This window comes from Pipistrellus kuhlii, unplaced genomic scaffold (genome assembly GCF_014108245.1).
Source record: "Pipistrellus kuhlii isolate mPipKuh1 unplaced genomic scaffold, mPipKuh1.p scaffold_m20_p_9, whole genome shotgun sequence".
Classification (NCBI taxonomy): Eukaryota; Metazoa; Chordata; class Mammalia; order Chiroptera; family Vespertilionidae; genus Pipistrellus; species Pipistrellus kuhlii.
This window is the reverse complement of record NW_023425595.1, coordinates 10,535,094-10,553,965: the sequence shown is the minus strand read 5'-3', so window position 1 is coordinate 10,553,965 and position 18,872 is coordinate 10,535,094. Positions and strand designations below refer to the sequence as shown.

The 18,872-nt window shown below is 37.1% G+C and overlaps 2 protein-coding genes across 2 annotated transcripts; both read right to left on the bottom strand.

Annotated features, from left to right (window-relative positions):
- Window positions 1-2,720: 2,720 nt before the first annotated feature.
- Window positions 2,721-3,680, bottom strand: LOC118712645 (olfactory receptor 4C15). The gene has a single exon (XM_036426575.1). The coding sequence runs from the start codon at window positions 3,654-3,656 to the stop codon at window positions 2,721-2,723; it is 936 nt and encodes a 311-aa protein (XP_036282468.1). The 5' UTR covers window positions 3,657-3,680.
- A 9,617-nt stretch (window positions 3,681-13,297) lies between these two features.
- LOC118712640 (olfactory receptor 140-like) lies at window positions 13,298-14,224 on the bottom strand. Its single transcript, XM_036426568.1, has one exon. The coding sequence runs from the start codon at window positions 14,222-14,224 to the stop codon at window positions 13,298-13,300; it is 927 nt and encodes a 308-aa protein (XP_036282461.1).
- Window positions 14,225-18,872: the final 4,648 nt, after the last annotated feature.

The following is an 18,872-nucleotide window of genomic DNA, read 5'->3' as shown; positions in this document are numbered from 1 at the left end:
CTAGTAGTTGCCATCTTACCTGTTTTCTATTTTCTTAATTAAATTTATGGGGGTGATATTAGTTAATAAGGTTATATAGGTTTCTCTTTTTTATATGCACGTTATTTATTTTTTAACCAAATAAATGGCATAATGAATTTTTTTTATTAAATTTATTGGGGTGACACTGGTCAACATAATCATTTAGGTTTCAAGTGTAGGGTTCTCTGAATAAGATTATATAGGTTTCAAGTGTACATTTCTATGACACATTGTCTGTATATCACATTGTGTGCCCACCAATCAAAGCCAAATCATCTGTCACTACATATTTGACCTCCTTTACCCTTTACTACCCCGACCCCCTACCCTCTACTCTGGTAGCCACCATACTGTTGTTTGTGTCTATGAGTTTCTGTTTTAAATCCCACATGTGAGTGAAATCATATGGTTCTTAACTTTTTCTGTCTTATTTTACAGCAAGATATTCCCAAGTTCCATCCATGTAAATGGCAGTATTTCATCTTTTCATTTGGTTTTATTATACACTTCCTTCTGAGGACATGCAGGCAGTCTGTTCCAAGCCTCCCCAACTTCTGGTGGTATGTTGGCCACCTCTGGAGATCCATGGCTTGTAGACTCATTACCCCAATTTTCACCTTCATCTTCAAATGGCATTCTCTTGTGTGCATGTGTCTCTGTGTCCAAATTTCCCCATTTATAAAGACACCGGTAATACTGGATTAGGACTCATCCCAATGACCTTTTCTTAAATTGATGGTCATATTAACCGCCATTGGCAGTTGGACTTCAACATCTTTTGTAAGGATGCAATTCAATTCATAGCAAAAAGTACTCTTCAAAAATTCATAACTTCCCAATCCCACACTCCAGAGGTAACTGTTAGTCTCTTACATATTTTTCCAGGTTTTCCTATTTTTAAAAACTGGATCATTTGTAAAATTACAGCAATATAGCACAGATTTCAAATAAAATTCTAAATTGGAGCATTATCCAATTTATTTAGTTAATACATTTAAAATTATGATGTACTTTTATGATGTGCAGTGTTTTTTTATATTTTTACTTCTTACACATCCTCTGTTTGAATTATGTGTGATGATCTAGAGACGTTATAATAATTATAAGCTCTGATTGGCAATTCCAGTTATCTATGACAACTATAAAATGGATAATGAAGTAATTATTAATTTCAATAGTTTAGGATCCTAACAAAAGGTAAACAACAAAAGGAGGAAGCTTTTTGCTATGAAGACAGGAGTTAAGTCAGAAGAGTGAGCAAAATATCATAAGAGGAGAAACATGTATTGGTTCAGGGAAACATGGAGATGATCTACATAAAAATTACACCATTATTAGATTAAAAAGTTGTAAGAGGTAAAATTATGGACAGATATTGGGCAACCATGAAAGCCAGCTCATGCAATTCTATTTTTTATTTTTATTTTGGATAAGCAAAGAGAAGGTTTGGGAACATGAAAAAGCAGGAAAGCAGGTCTTGATAAAATGTATGTATTGGGTCAGATCAACACTATCTCAGAGTTTTATCATTTAATTCAATCATTATATCCTAACACTCTTGGACTATTCTAACTCTCTCATCTGAGTGACATCCCAGTAATAGAGAATGCTATTTTCCCTTCTTTACTTTTACCTGTTGAAATCTAAAACAGTTCAAAAATATTTGATGCTAAAAATCTTCCCTTTTTTTCCCAGATAGACATCTCCCTCTGTTTCCTATTCACCTATATTACTGTGTGTCATTAAATAAATATTTAGTTGAATAACACAATTCTAGATTACACATTATTCTTGTATAATCTTATTACTCAAACAACTTTCACTTTAGTTATTTCATTTGACCTGCACATTATTTTGCAAGGTAAGTATGCCTTGTTCTTTCAATGTACAAAATTTGACTTGTGATACAGAAGGTTTTTCTAAGCATTCTAAAATTAGACTGGGATGCTACTAGATAGCCTCTGTCTCTAGCTTCCACCATTCATGTCACATAAAACATCAAATCCCGATCACATTGATTGCACCCTAGAAAAGATATATCCTGAGCCCTACTAGGAGGATGCCAATGGATGCCTAAATTTTCTATTCTGACTCCAAAATCAATTCTGTAAACTGCATAGTAAGGCAAATATCAAAGTAGAAAATAGATACCTAAATGACTAATAGTGAAGAAGAGGAAAGAGAAGAGAATGACACTGAAGTTAGAGCAGGGGAGAGGAGAGTGAGAGTGAGCAGACCCAAGGAAAGAAAAATCAGGGGGTAAGATACAGAAAGACAGAGAGAGGGGAGAAGAGCAATATATATATTAGGGAGAATAGTTTGACCCAAAATTTCACCACAGAATTCTTTCTTCATGTCCCATTATAATATCACCTACCCAAAACCAAAGAAGGGGTATAGAAAGGGTTCCCAAAGATCTTGAAATCCCAGCTATGGAAAAAATACTGCCTTATCTTATACTCTGCCCAGAATCTCTTCAAGTGAGGAGGTTTCCCCCAAGACAGAAACTTCTGCCAATCTGGCCTCAGTGCCATGTACATTTTATTGGCCCTTCTGTGAGCAAAAATGCTTTTGAGAGTGCTGAGGCCAGGAAAGACTTAGGGACCCTGGGCCACTCGAATCCTTCATTGCTGGAAACACTCTCAGTAGCTCCATTCCACCTGCAAGTCACACTGAGTGTAGATGCCATCAGATCAGTCTTATCTTTCATTACAAACCACCATTATTCTATCCCACACTTTCCCCATGGCATTTTTCACTTCCTTATTTCTGAAGGTATAAATCAAAGGATTGAGCAAGGGCGTTAGGATGGTATAAAAAATTGCCACCATTTTGTCAGAGGAGAAAGCAGATGGAGGTCGGGCATACACAAATATGCATGGGACAAAGAACAAAACCACAACAGCAATGTGAGATCCGCAAGTGGAGAGACCTCTCCACTGCCCTTCAGCACTGTAGTTTCTCAGAGAGAACAAGATGACACCATAGGATATGATTAACAAAGAGAAGATGATGACGCAGATAAACCCACTGTTGGCCACCACCAAAAGGCCGAAAACATGAGTGTCAGTGCAGGCCAGCTCTAGCAATGGGTACAAGTCACACATGAAGTGATCGATCACATTGGGGCCACAGAAGGGCAGCTGCAAAGTAAAGAGAATTTGTATTGTGGAATGCAGCAAGCCCCCTGTCCAGGCCACCCCCATCAAAATGCTGCACAGCCTCCAGTTCATGATAGAAGAGTAATGCAAGGGCTTGCAGATGGCCACATAGCGGTCATAGGCCATGACCATGAGGATAATCACCTCCACTCCGGCAAAGAAGTGTTCAGCAAAGAGCTGGGCCATGCAGCCTTCAAAGGAGATGGTCTTTCTCTCATAGAGAGAGTCCACAATCATCTTTGGGGCAATGACGGTGGAGAAGCAAGCGTCCAGGAAAGCCAGGAAAGCCAAGAAGAAGTACATGGGGGAGCCCAGGAGTGCTGGGCTGCTGCTGATGGTCACCACAATTAGCAGGTTACCCCCAACAGTTGCAAGGTAGCTGAACAAAAATATAACAAATACCATCTTCTGAACAATGGGATTCTGTGAAAGCCCCAGGAGGACAAACTCAGTTACAAAGCTTTGGTTTTTCATGATTTCCAAGGAAAAGCTAAATGTTACCACAGTGAGTATATAAAAATATGCAATTATGAGAAAAAGAAAAGTTCACCTGGAATCAGTTTATGATACCATCATAGCACAGTCCTCAAGTTGCCGCATCCATATGAAAAGCTGATTATGAGCTTCTGACGTAATTGAGAACACAAAATTAGAAATTTGTTAAAGGTGTTCGTGGGGGGTCAGACAGAATTCAGCTGGAGATAAAGTATTAAATACTTCAAAATGGCCAGAGCTTTAATGTAGAAAAAGGGAAGTATTCACATATGGTAGGGATGAAACACAGTTTTTATCTCAACTGCCAACTCTGATCATTTAGAAGTGGTTTCTGGGAGTGAATTGTTGAGGAAGATTCTGAAGCCGCATCCAAATTCTGAGGATGGAGAACTGCAACTTATTGGCCATCAGGGATGACTTGCATGCCTCTCCTGATCAAAAAAGATAAGTATCACATGATTTCACTCATTTGTAGAATTTAATGAACACCATAAAATGATGAACAAAAACAGATCCAGAGACAGACATGCATCTATCAGACCATCAAACCTCAGAGAGAAAGTAGGAGAGGGAGGGAGTAAGGAAGATAGATCAACCAAAGGACTTGTATGCATGCATATAAGCCTAACCAATGGACACAGACACCAGGGGGGTGAGGGCATGAGTAGGGGGTAGGGGGGCAAAGGGAGAATAAGGACACATATGTAATACCTTAATCAATAAAGAAAAAAGCTACTACCTTATCTACAAAGAGAAGAAATAACCCCCAGTTTACAAGGCACTTGAAAAAAATCATAGCTACATTTCCAATTATTTTTTTATTTCTTTTCATTTTTGAGAGTATTACAGATGTCTTGGGCTTTAAGATTAATTAATTCATTCCCTAAGAGGGAAAAAAGATTTATGTAAAAGTTCCTAGTCTATACTTATATGTAACAAGTAAGCATGTATTGAGTTGTATTCTTTCTTTATTGTCATTTAAAATAAGAACAGATGTTTATGATTAATAATAATACCTACTGAAGATTATTGCCATAGTGACTAAGTTAAATAATGTAAAGAAAGCAACTATTTAGGAAATAGAGCTTAGGACAGTTCATGTTATATCTTACTACCACTATTTTACTGGTAGGCAATTCACACTTAAAGAGAAAAGGTCAAACAAATTACAGATGCTGGATCTGAAATTTAAACAGAATATCTGGTACCAACACTTAAGTATTTCTAATGGATCAACAGAGAAAGGAGTAGTGAGTTTTCTTTTTAGCAAGAATTTAAGCAGAGCTGGCCTTTCTAATGTGTCCATCCACCCTTAAAAATCAAAGCCTTCTGATTCCTTTGTTCATGTTTGAATAAGGACTCTTGATGAAGGACACAGAGTAAATGATATAGATTCAGAAAGTAATGGTCCAATTACTACAGATAAAAACAGGCAACAACCACATAGGTAAGGAATAGAAACAGTATGTTGAATATGGCTAGAGTCCTGAGATTTTTTAATTATTTAATAATTATAAATATTGTGTGGCCCAATCTGGTCAAGTACAATTTGTCATTTATATTATTTTATTGTAAGGATGTTCATCTATAACCTACCTGTTCATCTCACAGGATTATGATGAGAGTCAAATTTGCAAAATGTAAAAGTGCTTATAATAAATGCCCTCATGAATTGTAGTCACTATTCTCTCACTTAGTAAATCAGCCACCTTACCCAGCAAGTCATCCAGATAATTACTCCAACTTTTGACTTTGTTTTCCATAGCCAGACAACAGTTTCCAAAAATGATTGTATCCTTACCTGTACATATAACAGAAATTAGTCAAATGTTTATGTACATATACATATAATCTGTTAAACAGGTGAGTAAAATAATAATGTTTACTGTGAGAATTAAAAATAATTAAATTTTGGTGAAACCCACTTAGAGCTAACAAAAACAATTTACAATAAATATACAATTGTGTATGCTAATATGCATCTTTATACTTACTTTTAAATGACTATCTCCATTATACTCCCAGTGTACTCGACATTCTTAAACAGAGCCTGTACTATGAACACCATATTCAGCTACAAGATGTCACCAAGGCCAAAACCGGTTTGGCTCAGTGGTAGAGCATCGGCCTATGGACTGAGAGGTCCCGGGTTCGATTCCGGTCAAGGGCATGTACATTGGTTGCAGGCACATCCCCAGTGGGGGGTGTGCAGGAGGCAGCTGCTCAATGCTTCTCTCTCATCGACGTTTCTGGCTCTCTATCTCTCTCCCTTCCTCTCTGTGAAAAATCAATAAAATATATATATATTAAAAAAAAAAAAAGATGTCACCAAGAAAACAAGAGTATAAAGCAAATCTATAAGGTCATTGGAAGCCAACAACCATTTATTAAAAAGTAAAGAATATCGGTATATTACCTAGCAGTTATCAGCTTATCTTAGAGTCAAAGCCGGAGAGACAATGAAATGGAACAAGTAAGAATACCAGCTCCAATAAACAAAACAGAAATAGACTCTTAGATATAGAGAATGAACAGAGGGTTTCCAGATAGGAGGGGAGCTGGGGATTGAGTGAAAAGGGTGAAGGGATTAAGAAGTACAAATTGGCAGCTATACAATAGTCATGGGGATGTAAAGTAGAGCATAGGGAATAGAGTCAATAATGTTGTAATAACGCCCTAGCTGGATGGATAGAGCATTGACCTGAGGACTGAAGGGTCCGAAGTTCGATTCCAGTCAAGAGCAGGTATGATCCTTCGCCTGCAGAGGCAACCAATTGATGTGTCTCTCTCACATTGATGCTTCTCTCTCTCTGGCTCTCCCTCTCCTTCCCACTCTCTCTCAAAAAAAAAAAAAGGTAAAGAAACCTCAACGGTTTAATATGGGATCATATCAAAATAATAATAATAATAATAATAATAATAATAATAATATCGATAATAATAATAATGTTGTAATAACTATGTATGGTGCCAGCTGGGGGATCACTTCTAAGTTAAATCAATGTCTAACCAGTGCCCTAGCTAGTTGGCTCAGGGGACACAGTGTCAGTCTACAGACTGAAGGGTCCCAGGTTTGATTCTGGTTGAGGGTACATGCCTGGTTTGCGAGCTGAATCCCTAGTAGGAGGCATGCAGGAAGCAGCTAGTCAATGATTCTCTCTCATCATGTATTTATCTCCCTTTCTCTCCCTTTCTCTCTTGCATTAATTAAAAATATATTTTAAAATAATAATAATAAAGAAATATCTAACCACTATGTAGTACAAAACTAAAAATAATATTGAATGTCAATTGTGATTTAAAAAAAGTTTTAATTTCAAAAATTAAAAAAAAAGAACATCAGTTCCAGATTAGTACAGACATAGGTTTGAATCTAGACCCTTCTACTTAGTTATATTGGGATGGAAAAGTTACTTAAACTTCTCAAAGACTCTAATTCTACTTCTGTAACTGGGTAAAATAACAATGTAAGGGTTACTATGAGAATCAGATAAGGCAATACACGTAAAAACCATTGATGCAATTTGAAGCACAGAGAAAAAATAGTGGGAACAAGCTCCTAAAGACATTGACACAACCAGAAATGACAATTGATATTTCTTCTTAATTCCTGCTTTACCATGACCAAGGCTGATAAGTATTTTTAACTCATCCTCTTATTTGTTTACAAGTATAAAATATTTTTGGTAACAGTGTAGATGTGGGATTGTTTCAATGTGCAACACTTTCAAATGCCCAAAATAATCCCTCAATCAATTATTGTGGCCCCCAGACCCAATTTTTCACAGGTAGCTTCACTGAACAAAGAATATCAAATAGTGCCCCAACCTGTTTGGCTCAGTAGATAGAGCATCAGCCTGAGGACTAAAGGATCCCAGGTTCGATTCCAGTCAAGGGCATGTACCATGGTTGTAGGCACATCCCCAGAACGGGGTGTACAAGAGGCAACTGATTGATGTTTCTCTCTCATTGGTGTTTCAAACTCTCTATCCCTCTCCCTTCCTCTCTGTAAAAAAAAATCAATAAGATATATATTTTTAAAAGCCAAATAGGGTGAGGAAGTAGAGAGGAAGACCAAGGCTCTATATTAACCTAATAATTAATTCATATGCTCCTCACTTCCCTTATCTGGGGAGTTTCTAAGAGTAATACCCATTTAGAATTAAAAGATTGCTTAGATATAAACAAATCAACCCCTTCTTTTTTTCAGATAAAAGGGATTTCCAAAGTTTGTGTTAAAACTTTAACAAAAGACCCTAGACCATTTGGCTCACTGTATAGAGTGTTGGCCTGTGAACTGAAGGATTCCAGGTTTGATTCCAGTCAAGGACATGTACCTGGTTGAATATCTCACATCGATATTTCTCTCTGTTTTTCTCTCCCTCTTTCACTATCTTTAAAAATTAATAAATAATATCCTCGGTGATGATTTAAAAGTAATAATAAAAAGAGAATACAATATATCCTCACAGTTAATGATAACAAAATTCATGATTTTAAATAATTTAAAAGATAACTGTTCTAAGTGTAATGTGTTGCCTGAACTGAACCCTAGAACAGAAAAGAGACAGTAGTAGAAAAATTAGTGACATTTAAACAAATACGATGTTTTATAAAAAGTAATATATCAATATTCATTTCATTGTTTTGACAAATATACTTATGGTAATGTAAGATGATATTATTAGGGGAAAACTAAGTGAGGAGTATATAGGAATTCTTTACTGTCTTGGAAACTTTTCTATTATTCTAAAATTTTGCCAAGATAAAATTTTAATTAAAAATAATACAATTGGTTAGTTTCTGCTATTGAAAAGCTAACAATTACAGCCTCATCATTTACTAGCCATGTGTCATTGGAGAAGCCACTGAGCCTCAGCATCCTCTCCCATCAACTCGATATAACAACCTTTGTTCAAGCTGCCTGGCCCACAAGAGCCAAATCGAACAATTTTGAGTGTGCTTTACAACATATAATTCAAAAGAACAAAGTGAAATATTAATAGTAGCATTATTTTTAAACAGTGTCTACATATACACAAAGAACTGAAAACTTGAATCCATGATAAGGATAAAATACTTTAAAATTATGTTTTTTTTTAATTATACTAGAGGCCTGGTGCATGAAAATTCATGCACTGGATGTGGGAAGCCCTCATCCCAGCCTGCCCCCTCTCACAGCCCAGGAGCCCTCAGGAGCAGGAGGAGACCCAGCAATCAGGGGAAGGTGATGCCCCATCACATCTCTGCTGCTGCCGCTACCAGCAGTGCAAACCTCTGCTGGCCTTGGTTACCTGAGCATCACACGGTCCTGGGCAGCTGGGTAGCTGCCATCTGAGGCTTGCCTGTGCCTCATGCCAGTCCTGGGCAGCTGGGAAGCTGACATCCATCCAAAGCTTGCCTGTGCCTTGGGAGTTGACTGAGCAGTCACCATCTGAGGCTTGCCTGTGCCTCTTGCTGGCCCTGGACAGCTGGGAGGCTGAGGAGACTGGGGGACTCTGGAGGCAGGCACGCAGAGCCACTGGACCCACCTAAGGGCAGGCCCAGCTGTGCTGTGTGCCTGCCACCCCAGGCAGGGCTGAGAGGCCTGAGCGCCGCCATCTTGTCACTGTGGGTGCCACCATCCTTGTGAGGGTATGACAGTCAATTAGCATATTCCCTCTTCATTAGATAGGATTAATTCTAAAATTGCAATTAAACTACTTCGTGTAATCCTTTTGGAAACATTTTAGCAAATATTTTCAGGATCAAATACATATCTTTATTCCTTTTTCTAGAACCCAACACTAAAAAATTATTCTAAAAGTGAAATGAGGTGTTGTCATTTTACAGTGTAAGATGATGCATGTATTTTATGACAGCAAAAATTTAGAAATATCTACAATATTCAATAATAGGAAGATTTTATGTAAATCAGACTACTACAAATTAAGATGCTGTGAATAAAATACTATAAATGATAGGACATAGATAGTAAAACAAACATATTAAGTGAGAAGAAAATGCTGCTTATTTGCAAAACACTTTAATATAATTTTAAAATCTAGAAAAGAATATATGAAAATATACTTATTTTCAATATTTATATAATTATGAGTCAACACTAAAAATTAAGGTTAGAACCCACAACACCAGATTTTCCTTTATTAAAACCATTTTTTTAGGAGGGATATGGGCTTTGAGGATAATTTTATTATCTCCAGTACTGTATAACTAATTTTCACAGGTATAACCAACAAGCTAACATAACATAAACTTTTATAATAAAAATTGTTAACCAATGTAAATCTTTCATAAATAGCCATATCATTGGCCCAGCCTTTGCCATCCTTTATATACCAATTTGAAATTCATATACTTTTAGGGCTCATCTCAGCTCTTGGGGATAGGATCAGCCCTTCTGGATTAGGCTCCACTCTTCAGGGCAGGCTCAGACCTTTGGGACCAGGCTCAGCATTTCTGGCCTAGGCTGGACTCTTCAGAACTAGGGTCAGCCCTTTGGACCAGGCTCGTTCTTTGGGATTATATTCAGCTGTTAGTAGAAGGCTCGCCTCTTAGGGCTAGGCTCGGCTATTCAGGACTAGTCTCTGCTCTTCAGGCTAGGCTGGGCTCCTGTGGGTCAGGCTCCATCTTTAGGACTAGGTTTGGCTCTTCTGGCCCAGGCTCCACCCTTAGAAACTATTCCAGCCCTTCTGGTTAGGGTTGGCTCTTTGGAATTAGGGCCAGTCCTTGGGGACTAGCTTGGGCTCTTTAGGGCTTTGTTAGGATCTTTGGAACTAGACTCAGGTCTTGAGAATCTGAGGTTGGCCTCTGAGGCTCCAAGGCTAGGCAGACTTGAAGCTAGCATCAGTCTTTAATAATGTGACACTGCACATTGACACATCACCGGCTTTTTGCTTCTGTAGCCAGTAGCAAATTACAATGAGTCTAAAGGTTCTGAGACCGACTGGCCTGCAGGGAACACTCATTCTAAACGACACCATCCCCACCCCACCCCCAACCACCACCCCATTCCTTCTGCATCCCATCATGAGCCTATTCCTGTACACTAAAAGGCTGCAGGTTTGATGCCCACTCAGAGCACTTATGGAAGGCAACCAATTGATGCTTCCCCTTTCTCTCTCTCTCTCCATCTCTCTCTCATTTACAAAAAAATATATATCTTCAAGTAAGGATTTAATAATATTTTCATCCTCCAAGCAATCATTTTTATCTATTTGGGGGAGATAATGACCCCATTTCAAATGCATGTGTTTAAATAACTTACTTATTTTTTAAAAGGGAGATAATATGGTTATTTAAACTTAGACCTAACTAAAATTCTACCTGTGCTCTAAACAACTACACAAATCGATATCCTGTTCTTCTCTTCTGTATCACCCAATTAATAAAAAGATTTTCATAATACTCATTGCTAACAAAATTATATTTTCCATTGATTTGTTTATTACCCATCTATTCCTCACTGGATTTAAGCTTCCAGCAAAATACAAGCCTTGTCTGTATTATTTGCTATTGTGTACCCAGCTCCCAGAGCTCCCCGGCACATTATAGGCAATAAACAGTATTTTTCAGTAATGTAAATAAGTCAAAATTTCTTACACGTAATTGATCATGGAGTCATTTTCTAAGTAATAAATATTTACTAATACAATAGTAACACTATATTGCTACTCAATATTAACACTATGGGATAACAGCAGGAAAATTCCTATAAAGACAACATTGAGCTTTTCAAGGTATTATCCTCAATCATGTCCAAGAAGTATTAAGTCTTCTCAATAATAAGTTGCTTATTTTTTTCTAAAAACATCTCTCTCACTTACATGTCACCTTCTTTAAAATTCAATCAATTGAATTTCTTTCCTTGAGCTCATTACATCCCACATTTTATGAGGCCCATCAAGGGAAATACATCTATGGAAATGAGATCATATGATTGACATGAGAGGAATTAAGACAGTATAAGTAACCTAGGAAGTGGAGGTCAAGGGAGAGCTGAAAGGAAGATTGTGGTCCCCAAAATAAGGAGAGAAAGTCTCAAGAAAAATTCTTCAAAATGTGGCCAGTGATCAATTCTGTGTTTTGATATATTCACATCATACCAGCAAGGACTATTGTTTAGTGGGGAGAAGAGAGGAAGCAGAGTCTAAAAGAATGACTTTGTTGCTTAGCTTTATTGAGGTTCACTTTTTTCCTGTATAAAATAAAAACCTATCTAATAAAAGTTATTTCTTCATTAAGGGAATGAAAGTATGTTTGCCTCATAGTTGGCCTTGAGCAATAGTTAGCTCACTCCCCTCACTTAATGCTTTCACTGAGTAAAAAGTCAAAATTATACACCAATAATGAACTATCAGAAAAAGAAATTAAGAAAGCAATTCCATTTACTGTGGCCAACAACACAATAATAAAGTACCTAGGAATAAATTTAACCAAGGAGGTAAAAGACCTATACTTGGAAAACTATAAGACATAGAAAAGATCAATTGAGGAAGATACAAATAAATAGAAACATCTATCATGTTCATGGATTGGATAAACTGACATAATTAAACTGTCCATACTACCAAAAGTTATCTATAGATTCAACACAATTTCTATTAAAATACCAATGACATATTTCACAAATCTAGAAAAAATATTCCAAAAATTTATATGAAACAAAAGAAGACCCTAAAGAGCCTCAGCAATCTTGAGAAAGAAGAACTAAGTTAGATGTGTCACAATATCTTATATGAAACTATACTACAAGGTCATTGTAATCAAAACGGCCTGGTACTGGCATAAGAAAAGGCATATAGATCAATGGAACAGAACAGAGAGCCCAGAAGTAAACCAAGGCATGTATGGTCAATTAATATTGTCTAGGCTTTTTGCTAGGTGCTTTCAGTAACTTTTAAAGTACTTTACTAAGGCCTCAATGCTCCTGTACATAGATCCAGGATATGAAATGGAACATAGACCCACATAAATCCCTAAATTGATGATTACCTAGAATGTTTTTCTCCAGAGTCTCACTGTTACTTTTCTAAAGTCTTCATACATGTGTTACTTAAATGAAATTGGCTTTTCCATAGAACTTTGATTTTAGGACTTTATTTATTTACTCATTCATTTACTCACTTTTGTTGTTGTTGTTAATCTTTACCTGAGGATATTTTTAGGGAAAGGGAGGGAAGGGGAGAGAAAGAGAGAGAAACACCAATCTGACAGAGATACATGGATTGGTTACTTCCTACAAGTGCCCCAACTAGGGCCAGGGATTGAACCTGCAACTTAGGAACTTGCCTGTAACCAGGAATAGAAGTGGTGACCCTTCAGTGCCAGGGCCAACACTCTAACTACTTAGCAACACCTGCCAGGGCAGGACTTCTTTTATTTTTGCTTAGCTTCTTAGATGGAATATATGGGGAAGAGGACAGTTGATGAGTGAGAGAATCACTGCTGATTTTTCCCCTTTTTGGCACTATGTATCTACCAAAAGCAAAAAGAAATACCCCCCCCCCTTTTTTTTTCTATCAGAGCTCTGCAAATTTTGTTACTTTTCTTTCACAATTTACAATAGACAAAAGCCCCCCTATTCATATACATCATCATGTTCTTGACATCTCAACAGCCTAAGTTACTCTCCTCTTCAACAAACTCCTCATGGCATTTTTCACCTCTGTGTTTCTCACTGTGTAAATGATAGGATTAAACATGGGAGTGAGGATTGCAAAAAACACAGTCACCAACTTGTCCACAGGGTAGGTGACTACAGGACGCATGTAGGTGAATATGCAGGGCACAAAAAAGAGTACAACTACGGTAAAGTGGGAGCCACACGTCGAGAGGGCTTTGAGCCGTCCTTCAGAGCCATGGGATTTCAAGGAGCACAGGATGACTATGTAGGACATGAGCAGCATGGAAAAAATAAGCAAGCACATGGCCCCGCTGTTGGCTGCCACCACCATTCCAAGTCTATAGGTGTCGCTGCAAGCAAGTTTCAGCAGCGGAAAGAGATCGCACATGAAGTGGTCAATGACGTTGGGACCACAGAAGGGCAAGTTGAGCATGAAAAGAATCTGTACAGTGGCATGCAGTATCCCCCCGAGCCATGCCACCATCACCAGGAGGCGGCAGAGTCCCTGCCGCATGATGGTCATGTAGTGAAGGGGCTTGCAGATGGCCACATAGCGGTCATAGGCCATGACGATAAGGAGAATGATCTCTGATCCTCCCAGGAAGTGTTCCACAAAGAGTTGGGTCAGGCAGCTACCCAAGGAGATGGCTCTCCTCTGGTACAGCAGATCGATGATCATTTTGGGGGTGGTGACAGAAGTGTAGGAGGCATCTATGAAAGACAAGTAAGTGAGGAAGAAGTACATAGGAGCTGAAAGTGTAGGGCTGAGGGAGATGGTAATAACAATGAAGAGATTGGCCAGCACGGTAAATAGAAAAATGAACAAAAAGACAATGATGAGTATTTTCTGCAAGTATGGATTCTGTGTGAGTCCCAAGAGAATAAATTCAGTCACATTGTTGGTACGTGTAAGGCGATCCATTCATAAATTACCTACAAAGAGATAAAGAATGATGCCTATTAATCTTATAGTACAGAAACAGGGTCGTTACTGTTATGGTGGAGCATACCCTCTGCACCCCTCGCTCAACTTATTGTTTCAGTTCTTTCTCACTTCCTCCATAAAGCTTTCTCTCTTCAGACACCTAGTATCTGTCACCTAAAAAGTATCTATAGGACAAGGTTGGATGGGTAATCTACTGAGAAAATAATGGGCTCTATATGTGCAATCTGGATTCTCCTCTGGTTCCAACTCAATGTGATTTTGCTAAGTCAGTTCAGTGCTCCGTGCTCCTCGGTCTTCCTCTATGTCTGTGACCTTACAAACTGTAACTCCCAGGTGTGTTTCGCAAGCTGTAAAGTGCTGCACATAAGTAAAGAATTATTTTCTCTTTGAGAATTTATATTTGAACCCAAAGTTCTAACTATGGGGGGAAAAACAGGGTCAATAAGCATCTATCACAGATAGGCAGTTTGGTGGAATGTATAAATGGCTGGAAGATACACTCTCCCTCGTATCAGAAATTACACATACACTATTCATGTATGTGTCCTCATTGTGCCTGTATGGTGCCTGGCATAGTTTCTGCCTGGCATGATACCTATTGGGTGATGAACGGATGTGTGGTAAATTGTCACCTTCTTTCTTCTCCGTGTATAAGAATATGCATGCTCCTGAGCACAGAAGAAAACTAGGCATTCAAGGCTCCCATTCTCCTGCTCTGTCTATCATTGCTCTCTACTTTATGAGAAACATAAATGAGCTTTCCAAAGAAAGCCGCAGTCCAGCTTAACAGCTTCTGGTTCATTTTATAAAGTAAGTATGAAAATATTAATTGCCTCTGGGAAGGAGTATATCCCTGGGTCATTTTACCTTCAAGGTAATTATAGTGTTTGCTAATTAAATTTTTATTCTTTAAAACGCTGTTTACATACAAGTTTAACATAGTCACAGTCAGTAATTTTGTGGCTTCAGTAGACTTGGGGGCGGGGGGTGGAAACAACCCTTGGATAGGTGTTCAGTATATGAGAATCTATCAGCAAAGGAAGCCCTTATTTTCAAAGTAAATAAAACACAAACATTTATTTAATGCAAAGAATAGAAATAGTCTGCTGACTAAGACAAGGTATTATACATATACACTCACAGCATATAAAATCTATTATTTACTGTAAGTACTTAATACACTTTTACTCATTCAACAAATATTTATTAGACAATTACTATTATATGTTAATGTATGTTCATTTGTTCACACATAAAAGTGTCCCTGTCACATGTCTTTGGTAATCCTTCCCAACTTTTCATTACTGAACATTAGCAGAATATCCATCCGTTACATGAATGATTCTCCATATTCCTTTAAGCTTCTGCCATATGCATTTTCATGCTTTATTCTCCCATCCTCCCATAACACGCATTACAGGAAGATATTCCATTACTAATTGAATGAGGAAATCTGGGAACATAAATTTCCCAAAAGAAAGAAAGTAGAAAATATAATAAAATGTGATATATGTATATATCCTTTTAAAGGGAAATAAAGAGCCTTATTCTATAATTACACAAAATGAAAATCTTATACATATGTGAAACAAAATACAGTAGCCTCATTGAATTCCCTTATTCTGAGATGGACTCCCCAACAGATCAGAAAAGAATATGGTGCACATAGTAAAAATAGATATAATTAATAAAAGTGATTTAGAAATGACTATGAAGAAATAGAAATTACTGTCTCTTTTTTATTTATTCTTACAATATTCTTTCTATGAAAAAAAAACTAAAAGAAAGATCATTCAGTACAAATATGTTCAGCACAATTATTAAGAGCTATAGAAAATTAGAAACTGCAAAATTAGAAACATTAGAGAAAGAATAAGCAAAATATAGTACATCTCTTTGAATAATGTATAGTTTTTAAAAGAGATGTTTTTAATTGTGCAATATCATAGAAAAATTCTTAGGTTGTAACATTAAGTGGGGAAATTTTAGGTGAAATTTTGTGTATATATAATGTGATTCTAAGTAACTTAAATATATATATCAATTTTTAAAAAAATATTTTTCATTCTAAATTTGTCATATTGTACTTACTTATATCTTTCCTGATGCCTGGCATGCTGAAAAATATATTTAAACCTCATATTTGGTGAGGATAGGGGTGAGTATATGATTTCTAAGATCAGTTTGAACCTGAAATTCTATAATTATGTGATTTCAGGGTGGGGAAGCAGAATCTCACCTATGAACTTGTCTGGCATAGCTCTGTGGTCAGGGCGTCAGGTAGCTGCTAGATCACCAAGAAAGAAGGAAAGATGTAAGCTCAACAATGCCAACTAGCTCAGCTACGTAAGTGTGCCTGTTGGCTTAATGACCTTTGGAGAAGACCTTCCTTTTGAACCTCATAGAAGTGCTACCACACATCCTGTTTGTAGGCAAATCCTGTGATGTTTTTAGTGATGGCTAATTGGACCTCATGGGTATTTCATCAGCAGATCTTACCAACAACCCAATTATTTCACATAACTTAAGTGACCTTTGAGAACTTTGATAGCATTCACTTTTAATGTGTATTACCATAGATGAAATAAGGAAATCCAATGTCTTTTTTAACCCAATGTTTTCTCTTTTGCAAACGTGGTTGCTTTGGTCTCTGGCTTGCCCTTCCATTGATATCATCTAAACATTTTGGAGAATTAATAAAGAAGCCATCAAATAAGGTATAGTTGTAGTATTATCACAACCAGGTAAAATCCACTTGTTCCTTTTATAAAAATTACTCCCTTATTTCTCAGAACTCGTTATTTGTTCATTCATCCACTTATTTGCTTTATGTCCAAACTTGCACTGATTTCCCTGCTAATTCAATAACCATTTCTTTTTTAAAAAATCTTTTATTGATTTTAGAGATAAAGAGAGAGAGAGAGAGAAACATCAATAATGAGAGAGAATCATTGATCAGCTGCCTCCCATATGCCCCACACTAGGGATTGAGCCTGCAACCTGGGCATGTGTCCTGACCAGGAATTAAACCGTGACTTCCTGGTTCATAGGTTGACGCTCAACTACTAAGCCACAGAGGCTGGGCTCAATAATTATTTCTTAAGCCCCTAATTTGTGGGAGGAACTGGAATGGGTTCTACAAAGAAGGATGCAGAGACATCAGCCTGCTCTCAAAGACCTCCTTGTGTAGGATATGAACAACCAAAACCAACATTCCAAGGAAAAAAAGAGAAAACTTTAACAGTGTCAGAGTGATGCACTCTGTCACTCTGTAGAAAGGCCACATAACCAAATGCAGATGCCCAGGATGGCATAGCACTGCACCATGTCCTTGGTACTGGCATGCTGCCTTAGGCACTTCAACATTTTGCATGGCAGATAAAACGAACAGAGATTAGTATTCTAAATGCCTAATCTTGAAAGAGCCATCTGAGTTTCCTAACACTATTGGAAGCAAAAGACTATCTCTGTGTAAAGAGATGAAGACTTTGGAAGCAACAAGGCTCCAATTACTCTCTATGTTTTATCATCTAAGATCATCTCCACTCTTTGGGAGAGAGAACTCCTTTAGGTTTGACTGCTCTCAAATGTGACACCAGAAGGCACAACTTCTTACCAATAATCATAATGTTTACAGAAAAATCAGAAATGCATTCATTATGTAAAATAAAACAATCTATTCCCAAAATGTTTAGCATTTATTGTACTTTCTTAAAGTGTACCTAGAGAGTTAATTTAATGTAGACAGAATCTGAGGCTCAGTGGGATACATGTGACTTAAATCTGCATTTCAACCACTGGAGGAGCATAATTTATCTAGAGGTACAGAATGGGGTTCAACAATTTTATTTTTCAATCCAATATTTGATCATAATATACAAAATCAACCATATGCTACCAACGAAGTGTGAAATTAACAAGGTTCATTTCTATAGATTTAGCCTCAGCTATGAATACATGCTTAAATTTTTATTTTTTATTAAATTTATTGGGATGACATTGGTTAATAAAATTATATAGGTTTAAAGTGCACATTTCTATAATACAATCATCTGAATATTGCACTGTGTACCCACCATCCAAAGTCAAATCTTCTCTCATCACCATGAGCCCTCTTTAGCCTTTATTCTTCCCACCCACCTTCCTCCTGCTCAGTACAGTTACCACCGTGCTGTTATCTGTGTGTTTTTGTTTGTTTGTTTTTCATTTGTTCATTTGTTGCTTTCAGTTTTATATATGCTTCTTAACTTTTTCTGTCTGACTTTTTTCACTAGCATGCTCTGGAATGTAAAGTAATTTGGTAAACACATTTATTTTTACTGTTATATTATCAATTTTTTAACTATCTGAATTTTAAATTTTACTCTCCTGGACTAAAAGGGACCAAGTTTTAAGTGGTCACATTTCTATGTAGCATGGAGATACCATATTCCACAAACAAGAATCTGAAATAAAGCAAAAAAAAAAAATGCTGTCCACTAAAGAATCTTACAGGATTAATTCCCTTATGCAATTCTCTTGCTCTCTAAGGGCAATAACATATTCCACTTAGATAAAGATTAATATATATGACTGTTTCACAATAATTAGGCTGAATAACTCAAAAGAAATATAATTTCTTTAA

Excerpts from the sequence above, each read along its gene's own strand:
- LOC118712640 (XM_036426568.1), bottom strand. The coding sequence starts at position 14,224 with ATGGATCGCCTTACACGTACCAACAATGTGACTGAATTTATTCTCTTG.
- LOC118712645 (XM_036426575.1), bottom strand. The coding sequence starts at position 3,656 with ATGAAAAACCAAAGCTTTGTAACTGAGTTTGTCCTCCTGGGGCTTTCA.